A 16,266-nucleotide genomic window follows, 5' to 3' on the forward strand; every position below is an offset into this window, starting at 1 on the left:
GCTTAAGAAGCAACTGATATGCACTAGTGATAAGTTGAAGGCAACTCAAAGGTGTTAATGGTAACTTGAAGGACACTTGTTCTTCTCTCTGAGCTGGTGCATGGATTGCCTTTTTTCTTGTTTTACCCAGATCTTCTATAATGTGCCAGTTCCTCTATTTTTGAGAATATGCATTTCATTCTTCTCCCCCTGACAAAGCAGCAACTACTTATGTATACAGAATCCAGCAAATTGTTTGACAATACAGTTCTGACACCTTTTGATTACTAGTAATGCCCTTACCCTTGCAGTCCAACTCCTTGGAGAGGGGAAAATTTATAGTAGAACTTCACCTCTCATTTGTTTTCCTTCTAATTACACTGGGGAATAGCATATACTCTTGGGGGTTAGTCTTCATGTATCTGCTAAGCTCAGCAATGACTAACAGCAATAGCTAGTTACTCAAATTTGTTTCAAGTAGGTAATGTAATAAATTGAAAGAGATATGCAATGAGGCATCAGCATTAAATACGCAGAGAGTGCAAAATATTCCCATAAGAAGCACCTTACCAAGTCCTTCTCTGCCACTGCACAGCTCTCAAAACTGTCCAGTCTGATGCAGCACCTCATTTAACACTTACTTAGCTGGCTGTGGTTTGCTTTACTGTTCAATTATGGGAGGGTGGGAAGTGATGGTCTCAAGCACACTTCTGTTAAAATATGTAAGAAATTATTATTACATTCAGAGAAATCCTATCCATTTTGTAACAGGGAAGAGCAAAATCTGACTCCACGTTGGATCCGTTTCTTTTATTTAACCTTTGCTTTTCATTGCTTTTGTTATTATAATCATACATAATGGCTTGCCTCAGGGCACCCTGCCCCTCTGCCTGAATGTTAAACTAAAGTGCCTTTGTTCAGCTCACAGGGAGAAAATCTGACCCTGCCCCCCTGTGGATGGCTGCAGAAAAGAGGAAATTAACACATCCCCTCCCCGATATACTGGCCAAGCCCAGAGATATTTTGCAAAACGAATGGCCTTTTTACTTAACTTCCTCCCCTCCTCCCCTTCTCTGCTCTATAAAAGAAACTGGCATCCAGACCCCAATAAGATTTTTTTTGCAGACACTAGTCTGCCATCCTCTCAGTCTATCGGCTTTCTGAATAAAGTCACTATTCCTTGCCTCAACACCTTGTCTCCCAATTTATTGCCTTGTTGCGTAGCCAGCAGAGCGAGCTTGAACTCAATAACAATTCTGCATCAGAACTAAAGGTTCTTTTCCAATGTGGCATCCATAAGACACAGTCTGTAAGGTGTGAGGGAAATTTGCACTGGATAAAGTACAGGCAGAATATCAATTTAATAAGAACAATTTAATTTAATAAGAACTCTTATACCTTTTTTTCCCTCCCTAAGTGACCATTTTTTCAGAATGCAATACAGGACAATGCAACATGGTAGCTGTGCCACTTTTCACTTTATGTTAGTCATGTGAGTGATTACTTCATTTAAGTTATGCTCTTACATATATTCCATCTCATCTTATGTATATTCCATGACATTAACATCTCTATTTACCTTTAAATCATCCCATTTGGCCCATCATTAAGTCTAATGAATGTGAGGACAAATGACACTGCAGGAAGCTCTCAGCATCAATTGGGCACTTACCTCCCATGCTAGGCTGAGCTGAATTGGTTGTAGACCAGATTTGCCCATAATGAGAGCCCAAGGGATTGAAAAGCCAGCAAAGGGCTTTCTCTTCCCACACAATGTAGGGCCCTAGTACCCCGGGGCTCACTAACATTTACAGGCTGTGTGACCTTGCCAAGTTACTTAACAAATGTGGCAGAGTCAGGTTGGCCATTCACTGAACCCATATCCTCTTCCTCCTGTGCCTATAGCTAGACTACATTTCCCAGCCAGCCTTGCAGTTACAGACCCTAATAGGATATGAACAAAAGCGATACATGCCACCTCCATTACTACCTCCTATAAAAACCTCTCATGTGGGCTTCCCTGGTGGCGCAGTGGTTGAGAGTCCGCCTGCTGATGCAGGGGACACGGGTTCGTGCCCCGGTCCGGGAAGATCCCACATGCCATGGAGCGGCTGGGCCCGTGAGCCATGGCCGCTGAGCCTGTGCGTCTGGAGCCTGTGCTCCGCAACGGGAGAGGCCACAGCAGTGAGAGGCCCACGTACCGCAAAAAAACCAAACAAACAAAACAAAAAAAAAAACAAAAAAACCTCTCATGTGCATCCCTCCATGCCTTTCTCCTACTGCCAGTGTGATACATGTGAGACTACAATCTTGCAACTCAGATGTTAGGGGTGGGAGAGCCATGAGATAGAATGAGGCTGAGTTCTTGATCCTCTACGGGAGGAGAGCCATCTGCGGATGACCAAGCTTGTCTGGGACTTTACGTTAGGAACAAAATAGATATATTATTGTATTTGTTTGTTACAGTATGTAGCGTTACCTTAACTAGTAAAACTTCTCTAAGCCCCAGCTTCCTCAGCTATAAAATGGGGATAGTCACTGTGCCTTCTTCATAGGGTTTTTGTGAGGACCAAGTGAACTAATGCATATGTGCTCAACATACATGAAGGGTGAGGATGTTGACTGAATTAACCACTATGTGCCTCATATTTCTCATGTGTAAAAACAGGTACAGTAAAACCCACCACTCATGGTTCTGTAAGAGTTAGAAATCACACACACATACGTAGGCATGCACGCATAATAAGGCATGGAACTTGACACCTATTTGTCACTCATTAAATAAATGCTTTTATTGTTACCTCTATAGAAATATAAACACTTACAATTTAGGAATCTTTCTACAATAAACTTTCAATGGTTATAGTTTGATATAGTGTAAACAAGTGTCCTGGATATGAATTTAGTGATGAAGTGACACTGAAGTAACTTTGATCCTCATGAACCCATGGGTACATCATGTAAAAAATCATTTTCTATTTAACTGGAAAGACAAAGCAGGGAGATCTCTTCCAGAAATCAGGATGATTGGTTTTTAAATCAGAGAAAATTAATTAAAATTTTAAATTAGAGAAACTTCTGAAGTGTGAAAACAGCTATCCTCATTAGGACATTCTGGAAAATGTAAAAGGTTCTCTATCCTCTGACCTGTAGGATTTATGTTGTCAGAGAACAAGCATTAAATAGATGGGGAGATGTATTTATGGTGTCCCCCTTTGCAATTTACAAAATGATGATGATAAAACCAATTAACTTACGACTTTTTTTTTTTTTTTTTTTTGCTGTACGCGGGCCTCTCACTGCTGTGGCCTCTCCCGTTGCGGAGCACAGGCTCCGGACACACAGGCTCCGCGGCCATGGCTCGCGGGCCCAGCCGCTGCGCGGCATGTGGGATCCTCCGGGATAGGGGCACGAACCCGTGTCCCCTGCATCGGCAGGCGGACTCTCAACCACTGCGCCACCAGGGAAGCCCAACTTACGACTTTGATGCTTTTTATAAAGCTAGAGAGGCTGAAAAGGATGGAAAAAGTTGCTTCCCTCAATAAGGCTGGGAGGGAGGAGGAGGAGTTCCATCATTTGGGGTCTGAATAGGTGTGAGTCATGGAAAAAATGTGATGTCACAAATTTTCTATCAATAAAAACACACACATAAAACAAAAAAAGCCAAGTACTTTTGAGTCTCAATGAACAATTCTAGTGCTTACCTCATAACAATGTACAGATCCAACAAAAACTTTTCCAATATCCAGCAACTCAAAGTTGAAGTGAATCTTTGGTCCCATTCCTTCCCCTTTGATTCGGAGGGGCAGACGGATCTCTCGGCCTATAAAAACAATTCAGACGTTATTACCCTCAGTGACGCTTTATTACCCCAGATTACCCACAACCTCTTATTAATGTAAGCAGTCAAGATTATTGCAACAACTCCCTACAATGGACTGAGGGAGTGTAATTTAACCAGTGCTGAAGATTTAGCTTACCTTTAAGAAACAAGAATACTGGTTAGTTTCTCAACTTTAGGGGAAAGCTTATATTGCAATCTAGGCTGACATTTTAGCAGGAAAAAACAATTTAAAAAATTTAACCCAATCTTAACTGTATCCTTAAGTTTTTTATAAAGGAAAATAATTTCTCTAAATCAGAGAAGAATGACATAAGATGAGCGCTGCCACGGGGCTCCAAGAGACCTTGTTCACACTGATCTTTCCTAGATTTAGGAAGAGCCAGGGCATTAAGGGATCTGAGTCTAGGAGTCTTACCTGACCCTCACTTTGCAGCTTCTTTCATACAGAGGAAATGGAATCCACTAAACAGTATCCTTTACTACACAGCCACAATGCACCCAGGGTCAATACAGAGCACAAGCCTTTAAAGTACTGACTGCTTTTGTTTCCCTTTTAAAATGGGGTATGTATCTGCATCTGATAATACATGATCATTAAAATTATTAAAAGGAAAGTAGAAATTTTATCATAATTCCACCACCCAAAGATAACTACTGTTAGCATTTTGGTGCCAATCCTTCCACATTTAATCATATTTAAGAATTGTTAATGTAAATGAAAGCATATGCTATAAATTATATTTAGCCTGCTTTTTTTCACTTAACAATACATCTGGAACATTTTTACATATCATCACCTAAAGATGTAGTAAATATTTTTAACCAGTCCTTCTTATTGGATATTTAAGTGGCTTCCAAATTTTCATTACAACAAATTACAATGTAATTAATATCCTTTAATACATTTATGATCAATTTTCCTATGTTTTCTTTAAGCACTTTGAAGATACCATTCTATTGTTTCTTGTCTTCCACCATTTCTGTTGAGAGCTCAGTTTATAGTCTTATTGCTCATTTGAGATAATACGTCTTTTCCTCTGACTGCGTTAAGATTTTCCTTTTGTCTTTGTTTTTCAGCAGTTTTACTATAATGTTCCCAAGTGTGGTTTGCATTTATCCTTCTTGGGGTTTATTGCACTTTTTGAATCTGTGGATAATGTATTTCATTAAATTTGGAAATTTTTTTAGTCATTATTTCTTCAAATATTGCTTATGCTCAATTTTCCCATTTATATATATATATATGTGTGTGTGTATATACATACACACACACATATATATATGAGCTTTTTACCACATTCCACTTAGTTCTTATGTTCTTTTCTGTTTTTTGTCCCTATATGCTTTAGTGTGGCTATTTTCTTTGATTTATCTAATTTCCAGTTTACAAAATCTACCTCTAGGCATACCTAACAGGCTATTAAATTCATCTACTGAGTTCTTAATTTGTCATCATAACTTTTCCATGCTAGACTTCCTACTGGATTTTTTTTGTAGTTTCCAGGTCTCTGCTCAATATTATCTTTAGTAAGAACATTTAAAAAAATCTGTGTCTGGAAATTCTATCACCTGGCTCTCTATGGGTTTGTTCCTATTGTTTATCTTGGTGTTCTATCAGACTGTGTTACCTCCTGATATACTTGGTTATTTCTGATTGAGTGCTGATCAGTGTATATAAAAAACTGTAGATTTAATTTGAAACACTAAGATGTTATCTGCTTCCAGGTTCTGGCTGGTGACTAGGGGATATTAGTGATCCCAGATAACCTAATCTAACCACTGGCAGTAAGATTCTGTGAAGGAATTAAGCCCTGCAGCAAATCACTGGAGTGACTATTTTCTCAATTCTCCCAAGAAGGGTGTGTAGCTAGTACTATCCTACATATAGAAGAGAAGTTAATTTCTCATATATAAGAGATACCTTAGAACATTAGGGATCAAAATACTTTTGGAACCCCAGTGGAGAACTGTCTTAATCAAATCTATGCTTGAAAAATGATCCAAAGCTGAGCTCTAGTTCTTATAAGGACTTACTTTTAGTCTTATTTCTAGTCCCCACTTTACTGGGTCCCACCCTCAAGCATGGGGGATTTCTAGGGCCCTTTCTCCTTGGGCATCCCATGAACTCCTATGTTTTCTTCCTTAACTCTGCTTAATTTTTCAGTCTCTGCAGTATCTCCCAAAAAGTCAGTGTCACTAAGGATAAAGAGGCCCCCCAAATCTGATTGTTTAGGTTTCTTTCTTCTCCTGGATCTTGGCCCCCAAATTCTTCACTGTCCTGGCAGCTCTCTTTTGCTTTCTAACAAGTTTAAAAAATATATTTTGTCTCGTTCTTTTATTCTTTTATTTGCTCTGTGTGTGTGTGTGTTTGTGTATGCAAGGGAGAGAGGGAAAGAGAGAGAGAGAGAGAGAGAGAGAGAGACAGAAAGAGAGAGAGAGAGACAGAGACAGAGAGAGAGACAGAGAGAGAGAGAGAAAGGGAGTTAAATTACCCAGCCCACCACTATAGGAAGTAGAATGCCAGAACAAAAGGATACACATTTGACAGTTTGACAGCTATGGCCATATTGTCCTTTAGAATGGTTGTACTAATTTACACAAAAACATCAGCAGTTTTAATGGTTTCTGTCTTTCCATGTTCTCCCTCAAAAATCAACACTCGAAAATATTTGATAATTTAATAGGTTTTCCTTAAATTTGCACCACTAAAATTTCAAGTTATTTAGGGGAAAATTATGTATTTGCTCTGTGTGTAACATTTTGGACATTCAAAATTATTTTGATGCTCTGTTAGATGTAATTTTCAGTATTAGAGCAAATACACTTTGAACAACCAAGTGATATTATTGGTTGTTATTAATAATATTAATTTATTATCATAATAATGCCTTGTGACATTTTATGTTCCACTGTCTTCTATTGTTATTCAGTGTCTGTATCTTTAATGCTTCCTCTCCATGACTGTCCTTTTAAAGACAAGAATACTTGTCTCTGGGTCCCCTCTAGTGCTTGGCAACACAGTGGTCATTAGGCAAGTATTGCTTTGATTACAAGAAACAAGAGCAATCTTAGCAATATTTGGAACAGCTCATTTATTCAAAGGGTTCTCCCAATCCATGTGATCCCTGGAAAAGAAGTTCCTCTAAAGATCAGTGTTGGTTTGACAACACTCTAGAGCATCAGTAAAATTCTCAGAGAGCCCAAACCTTATCACCCTACTCCATTATTTTAGAGTTTTAATCTTCAAACCTGTTTTGAAGGCAATGATTTGTATTCCTTGGTCAAGAGAAAAGTATTTTGACAGAGATCCAACTTTCAGAACGGCAAAGAAAGAGAACTGCAAATACATTGTGGAATAAACTGCAAGACTATTTATAACTGTCAGGCTTAAAGCTTTCCCAATCTGTTATCTTAACTGCCTTTCTTAATTAAAAAAAAAAAGAGAAAAGGAGATGTGTTGTACAAAAGCAGTGAGCCAATGTTTCTTTGGGACTTATTAATTACTTCAAAGGAAACTTCCTTATTTGTAGCTAGCCATTTCCCTAACCCAGGACAGAATAGGAGTAAAGTAATACCCAGGCTTGTGTTTGTAAGAGTTAGTCTATATTTTAGTGTTACATTACAAATGCTAAGTTTCCACAAGATTTTTTAAGCAGGGATTTTGGCAAAAGGCAGCAAGATGAACAAGCTTGAAAGAACTAGTAAGCTCTAAGGTCAGATTCCTTATTAGAAGAGCAAAATATTAAAATGTTTTTAAAATAGGGAAGCTTCTCATCTATGATTACAGTGTCCTGGTTTCACACATGAGAAGCAGGGAGATGTATTATAGAACCCCTTTCACAGCCCTAAAATCTGTGAATGCAATAGATTATATTGCATTAAATACCAGAAAATGTAACCATGGGCTTTCAAAAATTTGCCATCTAAGATTTATATATTAGATGTTCAATATGATACTTGAGCTCCATTCCTGTGCAGTAAGACAAGAAAAAGGGGGGGATGTATAAATAGGAAGAACAAATGGTCATAATTCACAGATTTTATCACTACCAACCTGAAAAATCCTAAAGAACCTATAAATATTTTTTTAATTAATAAGATAAAGAATGATGGTTACCAAATCAAATACCAAAGTCAACTGCATTTCTATACACAGCAAGAGTCAAAAAATTAATTTTCAAGATATTAATTTTACAATAGCAACAACAATATAAAGTACCTAGAAATAAATCTAACAAAATATACTTAAGACTTTCAAGGAACAAATTGTAAAACTTTACTGAAAGATATTAGGAAAGATCTAAATAAATGGAGAACTAGGTTATGTTCTTGAAATGGGAGACTCAGTATTATAAAATTGTCAATTTTCCTCCAACTGATCTATATAATTTTAATGCTCTACTAAACAAAATGCCAGCAGGTAAAATTTGGAGGAATCTGCTGGTTCATTATAAAATTTAAGTGTAAAATCAAAGGGCCAGTAACAACCAAGACGTTACTAAAGAAAAATAAATTGAGGGGACTTGCCCTTTCATATATTAAAGTCTGTTGTAAATCTATTGTAATTAACATAGTGTGGTATTGGGGCAGAAAGTGCAAAGTGACTAAGGAAACAGAATACAGAACTCAGAATAAATGCACACATATGCAAATTTGACTTTTGACAGAGCAGGTGTTGAAAATCAGTATGGAAAAGTGGACCACACAGTATAAAGAGCTAAAACAACTGGGCATCCACATAGGATCTGTGGTAGGCTGAATAATGGCCCACAAAGATATCCATGTCCTAATTCCTGTAACCTATAAGTATTATTTGATATGGCAAAAAAGGTGAATATTATATGACAAAAGATGTGATTAAGTTAAGAATTTTTAGTTGGGGATATTATGCTGGATTATCTTGATTACCGTAGCTTAAAGTTGTCTTGAAATCAGGTCATAGTAGTCTTCCAATTTTATTCTTCTATTCCAAAGTTGTTATTCTAAATTCTTTGCATTTCCATAGGAATTTTAGAATGAGCTTGTCAATTTCTACCAAGAAAAAGCTGTTTGGATTTTTATTTGAATTGCATTGAATCTATAGATGAATTTTGGGGGGAAATGACATCTTAATACTTAATTTACCCACCTATTAACAAGGTACAGTTCTCCATTTATTTAGGTTTTTAATTTCTCTCAGCAATGTTTTATAGTCTTCAGTGTACAGGTCTTCCACATCTTTTGTCAAATTTATCTTTAAGTAGTTCATATTTCTTAATGCTATTGTATTATAAGTAATATTGCTTTTTAAAAATTCAATTTCCATTGTTCATTGTCTAGAAACACAATTGATTTCTCTCTATATAAATCTTGTAACCTGCAACCTTGTTACACACTTAATTTTCAGTCCTTGTTAAAATATTCTTTAGCACTATCTCCACAGATTTTAATTCAAAAAACAGAGATGAAACCCAAGAACCTACATTTTTAATGAGCAGCCAGAGTGACTCTACGCAGATTCTCTAAGGATATTACCTCAAGAAAGATATGAACACTGTTAACTACATTAACTTCTGACAACAGGGCAGGGTAAGCTGACTCAGCACATCCTTCCACTTCAAATTCCAAAAAAAATTATTAAAAGTATGACAAACATATAGTTTTAATACTTATCGAAGCCCAAAAGAAAGAAAGGAAAATACCAGGTGCTAGAAATAAAAAGGGAACTCAGAGATTTTTAAAGTACATACAGCCTTATGGTCTAATGGCTTCAGTTTAAACACTCTCACAGAAATAGGGCATATGGCTTTGTTCCTATCTGGGAATGTGGAACTGAACTTAGATCCCTGCATAAATCTAGGACCTTGGAAAGGATACCTCTTTCCAAAAAGGAAACTAGAAAAATTCTACCTATTGGTCTAAGGGAGCAGTGATGAAGCTTGTCCTCTACCTTGTGATCTGAATAGGGGAAAAAGGCTCCTATGAGAAATCAAAGTCCCATGTATAGGTATGGGATCCAAATTTATATTACATTATAGGTGAAAGAATCAGAAGGTGTGAAAATAAAAGTTGTAAAGTCTTGAAGAAATAAAAAATTGTTCTGAAGGAACACCTCCATGATCCAGTACCCATACTGTCTTAGCCTGTTTGGGTTGCTGTAATAAAATACCACAGACTGGGTGGCTTAAACAACAAACATTTATTTCTCACAGTTCTGAAGGCCGGGAAGTCCAAGATCAAGGTGCTGGCAGATTCAATGTCTGGTGAGAGCCCTCTTCCTGCTTCACAGATGCTGTCTTCTCACTCACATGGAAGAATGGGCAATGGAGCTTTCCGGGGTCTTTTTTATAAAGGGCACTAACCACATTCATGAAGGCTCTGACCTGTACCTAATCACCTCCAAAGTTTCCACCTCCAAATACCATCACATTGAGTATTATGTTTCAAAATATGAATTTTGGGGCAAGGGGGCAGGGACACAAACATTCATTCCATAGCACATGCTAAAGATGAGCTAACAACACAAACATTTCAAGCCATCGGAAGAATCAACTCAATAGGAGGAAAATCAGTGGTTACTGAAAACATGCAAATTAGTACCTCAAGAGTTTGAGATAATAGAAAAGTCTTAAATAAACTCTAACATAGCATTCTCAAAATCTTTAAAGAGGTAAATGAAGAAAGAGAAACCATTTGAATGAGACAAAAATGAAAGTATTAAAACCAAACAGAACTTCTAAAACTGAAAAATCAAGTTGATGAAATAAAAACTGAATAGATAAATACACCAGAGTAGAAATAGCTGAAGAAACAATTAGTCAACTAGAAGAAAGATCTTGGGGAAAAAAGCCAGAATGTATCATACAGAGACGAAGAAATCAAAAATATAAAGGAGATATATATATATATATACACTACCAAACGTAAGGTAGATAGCTAGTGGGAAGCAGCCGCATAGCACAGGGAGATCAGCTCCGCCTGGAGGGGTGGGATAGGGAGGGTGGGAGGGAGACGCAAAAGGGAGGGGATATGGGAACATATGTATATGTATAACTGATTAAATTTGTTATAAAGCAAAAAATAAATAAAAAATAAAGAATAATTTTAAAAAATATATATGTAAAGGAGAAGTTAAAAGACTCTGCAATTCCATGGGAAAGACATATATCTAAAAGAATTTACAGAAGGAAAAAACTGAGATAATGAGATGAAAACAACACTGAAGAGATAATTGCTGAGAATTTTCCAGAATTGATGAAAGGTTCTTAAATTAAAGAAGCATATCAAGTAGGATAAAGGCAAATCCATCTCAGTGAAACTGCAGAACACCAAAGCATAAAGTAATTCTTAATATCAATCTGACAGAAAGACAGATAACCTAAAGAAATTAAAATTAGACTGCAGTAGATTTCTCATCTCAACAATTCAGTCCATTGTTCATGCTATGAGGAAGCAAGCAGCCACGTGGAGAGGCCACTGATAGGTTCCAGCAAACAGAATCTGGTGAGGTCCCTGCCAACAGCCAGGATCAAGTGCCAGATATATAGATGGATGAGCTAAAAAATGAAATCAGCTTCTACCTTCAAGCGTGTCCAGCTGTCTTCATGTGGAGCAAAGAGAGCTGTCCTTGCTGAATCCTGAATCACAGATCTGTGTGCAAAATAAGTGATTGCTAGTTGTTTGAAGCCACTAAATTAAGGATGGTTTGTTATACATCAAAAGATAAATAGAACAAAGTGACTTAAGCAAATTAGGGCTTTTATTTTGCTCACAGAGGACACTGGGAAATAAGGATTTGGGGGAGGGTAGGATTTAGGGGAATAGGACATGCTGCTGTTCCTGCTGCTGCTGATGGTATGGTTGAAAAGAAAAATAAATATTTATTTGATGGCTACTTTCTCTTCATGTTCATAAACCATACATACAACTATATTTTACTATAAGTTTTAATGTTTTAATATATGGTGGAGCTAGTCCTCCCACATTATTCTTGTTGAATTTTCTAGGCAACCCTACTTCATTTATTTCTTCCATAAGAATTTTAGAATCAACCCAATTAAAAAAAACAACCTTACTGATATTACCATTGGGATCACATTGCATTTACAGGGAGAACTGACCTATTTATAATGTTGATTTTCCTGACCAAAAACATGGGCGTTTCTATTTGTTCAAGTTTTCCTAAATTGGGGTATGTATAAAAGACATTGGTATATAATTCCCTGTATTTTTCTTTATGTTTGAAATATTTGATAACTGAAAATGTAATTTAAAGTAAATGTAATCTAAAGTAGTTGATCAAGAAAATAATTTCTCATTCATAGGACTAAGATACTTTATATTATCAGGTTGCAATCTGATGAGTTTTGAGAAGGACAGCTTACAAATATGTAGAGTATTACTCACTTATTACTCTGAAAATCCAAAAATGTTTTTAATGATTGGGGTGATTTAGCTTTTCCTTTCCTAAATCTCCATTCTTTAGTTTAATTAGGATTAAAAATTAAGCCTAAAGGATAAGGCTTAAGATTAAGGATAAAATCAAAAGCCTCAAATTGTGCTAAAAATTCAGATGTTTCTCTTATGATGCACAGAATGAAAATGGACAATAAGGTTCATCTTAATTGGGTCTTTAAAGGAAGCGGGTATGTCTGGAGTCATTTCCAACATGCTGCTTTTCTGCATTTGACTCTGAAGCACCCATTAACGAGGTTATCTAGCAATATATTTCACAATTAAAATCAGAAAGTGTTACTTCCTTTGAAGTTCCCATATGGTGATCCAAACCAAATATGTGTAGTTTCCCTTTGAGTTTTTTTTTTTAAAAGGCAATCTTCATGATTAAATTAGGTATTTACACATTCCGTTGACAAGCCAAGATACATGAAAGAGCAGTTTTGAGACCTAGATCAAACTATCAGCAAGTTTTTATAAATATCTAACATACAAGTTTATCTACTTCTAAGAAAATATGAAAATTTTAAATGAAGAAAAAAAATTCAGTTTCAGATTAACTGAAAAGATTTTAATGATGTTGTATTTGCCATATTCATGTCTGAGCAGATCATTCCCCTGCTTAGAGCCCTTCAGTGATTCCTTACTCACTCTGGATGAAGTCCAAGGTTCTTAGTCGGGCAGTCAAGGGCAGCCCTCCAAGAACTGGTTCCCACCTACTACACCAGCCTCCAGCTTCATTTCCTGCCCCCGCCTGTCCCCTCCCAAGTTTCTCTGTCTCTCTCTGTTTCACACCCCAGGAACTTGCAGTTATTTGTCATTTCATGCTCATGGTATATTTTTACATAGTGTTTCTCTATGTGTTTTCACAAGTGTTTCCCTGCTTCTCATGCCCAGCCCCTCCTTTTTTTCACTTGACTAACATATATTTCAAGACTGAGCTGTGTGTCCTGTATTCTTTTCAACTATTATCATTCATTCACTGTATGGCATTACATAACTTTTGATTTATGTGTCACTTTCCCCCCACTCAATTCTATGCCTTTCTGAGGGCAGGAACTGTGTTTCTGTGCATCTCTGTACTCATGGTGCCTAGATATAAAAGCTTTCAAAAGAAGAAAAGGTTGTAGTTGGAGATGTGGGTTAAATTTCATGAATCCCAAGTGGCCTCCCCAAAACCAATGACACTGGCCTTCCCTGATACTTCCTGTCTCTGAACATACATTCACACAATGGAACACTATACAACAATGAAAATGAAATGCAACTAGAGCTACAAGCAACAACATGGATGAGACATGCAGATTGATTCCAGTTATGTACATTCCAAAGGCAGGTGGTACTAAATTGTAATGTTTAGCTATACACACATGGGAGTATAAACTATAAATGAAAGCAAGGAGATAATAATCATGAAGGACAGAATGGTGATTATCTCAGGGAGAGGTTGGGGTGAAGGGAGTGTGATTGGGAAGGAATACACAGGGGGGCTTATTGAGGCTGGAAATATTCTATTATTGATCTTGGTGGCAATTACATCATGCTTGCCTATAATTATTTGTTATACTGTACATGTGTGTGTATTAGTTCCCTATTGCTGCTAGAACAAATTATCACAAATGTAGTGGCTTAATATACAAACTTACTGTCTTAAAAGTTCTAGAGGTCCAAATACAAAATGGGTCTCACTGGGCTAAAATCAAGGTGTTGGCAGGGCTGCGTTCCTTTCTGGATGGTCTAGGAGAAAATCCATTTTCTTACCTTTTCCTTTCCTAGAGGCTGCTTGAATTCTTTGGCCCTCTAGCTTCAAAGCCAGAAATGGCTGGTAGAGTCTTTCTCATAGGGCATCATTCCGACACTGAGACTGATCCTTCTGCCTCCCTCTTGAACATTTAAGGACCATTGTGATTATTATTGAGCCACCCAGGACATTGTCCTTATCTTAAGGTAAGCTCATTAGTAACCTAAATTCCATTTTCTGCCCTAATTCCCCTTTGCCATGCAATGTAACATATCCACAGTAACATATCCACAGATGCTGGGGACATAGACATTCTGGGGAGGCAATTACTCTGCCTACCATAGCACACGTTATGTATATTTCTGAATCTGTGTTCTATTTCTCAGTGACAAAAGGTAAGAAGTCAAATTGTGGTATGTAAATACAAAGAATTCCTATACAACCATGAAAAAGAGTGGCCCCTTTTTTTTTTTTTTTTGCGGAACGCGGGCCTCTCACTGCTGTGGCCTCTCCCGCTGCGGAGCACAGGCTCCGGACGAGCACGCTCAGCGGCCATGGCACACGGACCCAGCCGCTCCGCGGCATGTGGGATCCTCCTGGACCGGGGCACGAACCCGTGTCCCCTCCATCGGCAGGTGGACTCTCAACCACTGCGCCACCAGGGAAGCCCGGCCCCTTTTTATTTAGCATTTTGGAATAATCTCTAAGAAATATTTAAAAAGCGGTGTTAGAACTACTGTGTAAAGTATGCTGTCATTTATGTAAAAAGGTATGAGGAAAAGAATATCTATATGTATTTGCTTTTATATGCTCAAAGCATATAGGAAAACAAAAGCAAAGCAAAACAAAATGAGGGAAGGAGCTTTTCTATTTGCCTAAGAAGTATTTCTTAGTGGCCTAAAACCAGGAGGTTTTACCAACCTTTGAAGATAATAGTAAGCCCTTGAAAAGACACAGAATTGCACAGAATTTACAGGGAAGACAATATGGAATTACTTTGTAAACAAAACCCTTCCCTGGCAATCGTATCTTTTAATAAACCACTATCAGTTTACCCAGGATGTGAATTCTGTGGCAGAATTCAGAACTGCAAAGGAAACAATAGATAAATGCAATTAGTTATGTAATGTTTGGGAACCTCCTGGAGAGCAGCCAGCCCCCTGGAATATGGCCATCCCAGGGGAGCCATTGTTGGGAGGGAGGTCCCAGCACCTGTGATGTGGGGGCCACTGGACCATTTCCAGCCTATGTCTGAACACTGATATACCAACATTTCCTCCAGATCCATTAAGAAGTCTGGGGAAGGGGCTTCCCTGGTGGCACAGTGGTTAAGAATCTGCCTGCCAGTTCAGGGGACACAGGTTTGAGCCCTGGTCCAGGAAAATCCCACATGCCATGGAGCAACTAAGCCCATGCACCACAACTACTGAGGCTGCGCTCTAGAGCCTGCGAGCCACAACTACTGAGCCCATGTACCACAACTACTGAAGCCCGCACGCCTAGAGCCCGTGCTCCACAACAAGAGAAGCCACCGCAATGAGAAGCCTGCGCACAGCAACGAAGAGTAGCCCCCACTCACCTCAGCTAGAGAAAGCCCGCACACAGCAACGAAGACCCAACACAGCCAAAAATAAATATAAATAAAATAAATAAATTTATTTTTTTTTTAAAAAAAAGAAGAAGTCCAGGGTAGATGATGCTGGTCTGAAGTGTGAAAACAGACCTGTCAATCCAGAAACTCCTAGTCCATTCTTCATTCATTCTAGGGCCATCTTGAGAATCTAGCACCCATGGGCAAGGGAGAGAGCAGATCAAACTAGGATTCATTCACTCATTCATTTTTTTCATTTATTTGCTCATTCACTTAATCAGTATTTATTGAATGGCTTTATCTTCCTAGTGCTAACAGCTTAAGACACAGAGTATGATTTCAACATATAAATTTTTAAAACAGGTAAAACTACACTATTTTGCTTAGGGATGAATACATAGGTGGCAAAATTATATATGAAAACAAGAAAATGACTATCATAAAAGTCAAGGTGATGGTTACAGCCAGGGAAGGTGCAGGAAATATCATCAGGAAGGGATACACACCTGGGGTGGGTGGAGGGTGGCAGAGTCTTGGGTTAAGCAGCCCCCTGTAGACTGCCTGACCCCTTTACACAAAGAGAAAAGTAACTGCATATATATGGACTGAAAACAGTCCATAGATATGGAATGAAAACAAGATATTGCAGAATAGTGGAATTTTTGCACTTGGAGATAC

The 16,266-nt window shown here is 37.8% G+C and overlaps 1 protein-coding gene across 1 annotated transcript in view; it reads right to left on the minus strand.

Moving 5' to 3' along the window:
- The window catches only part of HYDIN (HYDIN axonemal central pair apparatus protein), a 437,603-nt gene that overhangs the window by 262,132 nt on the left and 159,205 nt on the right, over positions 1–16,266 (minus strand). Inside the window, exon 11 of the mRNA XM_082606776.1 lies at positions 3,684–3,802. Coding sequence (XP_082462902.1) covers positions 3,684–3,802 — 119 coding nt within the window. The remainder of the gene's footprint in view (positions 1–3,683; positions 3,803–16,266) is intronic.

Source organism: Mesoplodon mirus (assembly GCF_964341445.2).
Source record: "Mesoplodon mirus genome assembly, chromosome: 19".
Taxonomy (NCBI): Eukaryota; Metazoa; Chordata; class Mammalia; order Artiodactyla; family Ziphiidae; genus Mesoplodon; species Mesoplodon mirus.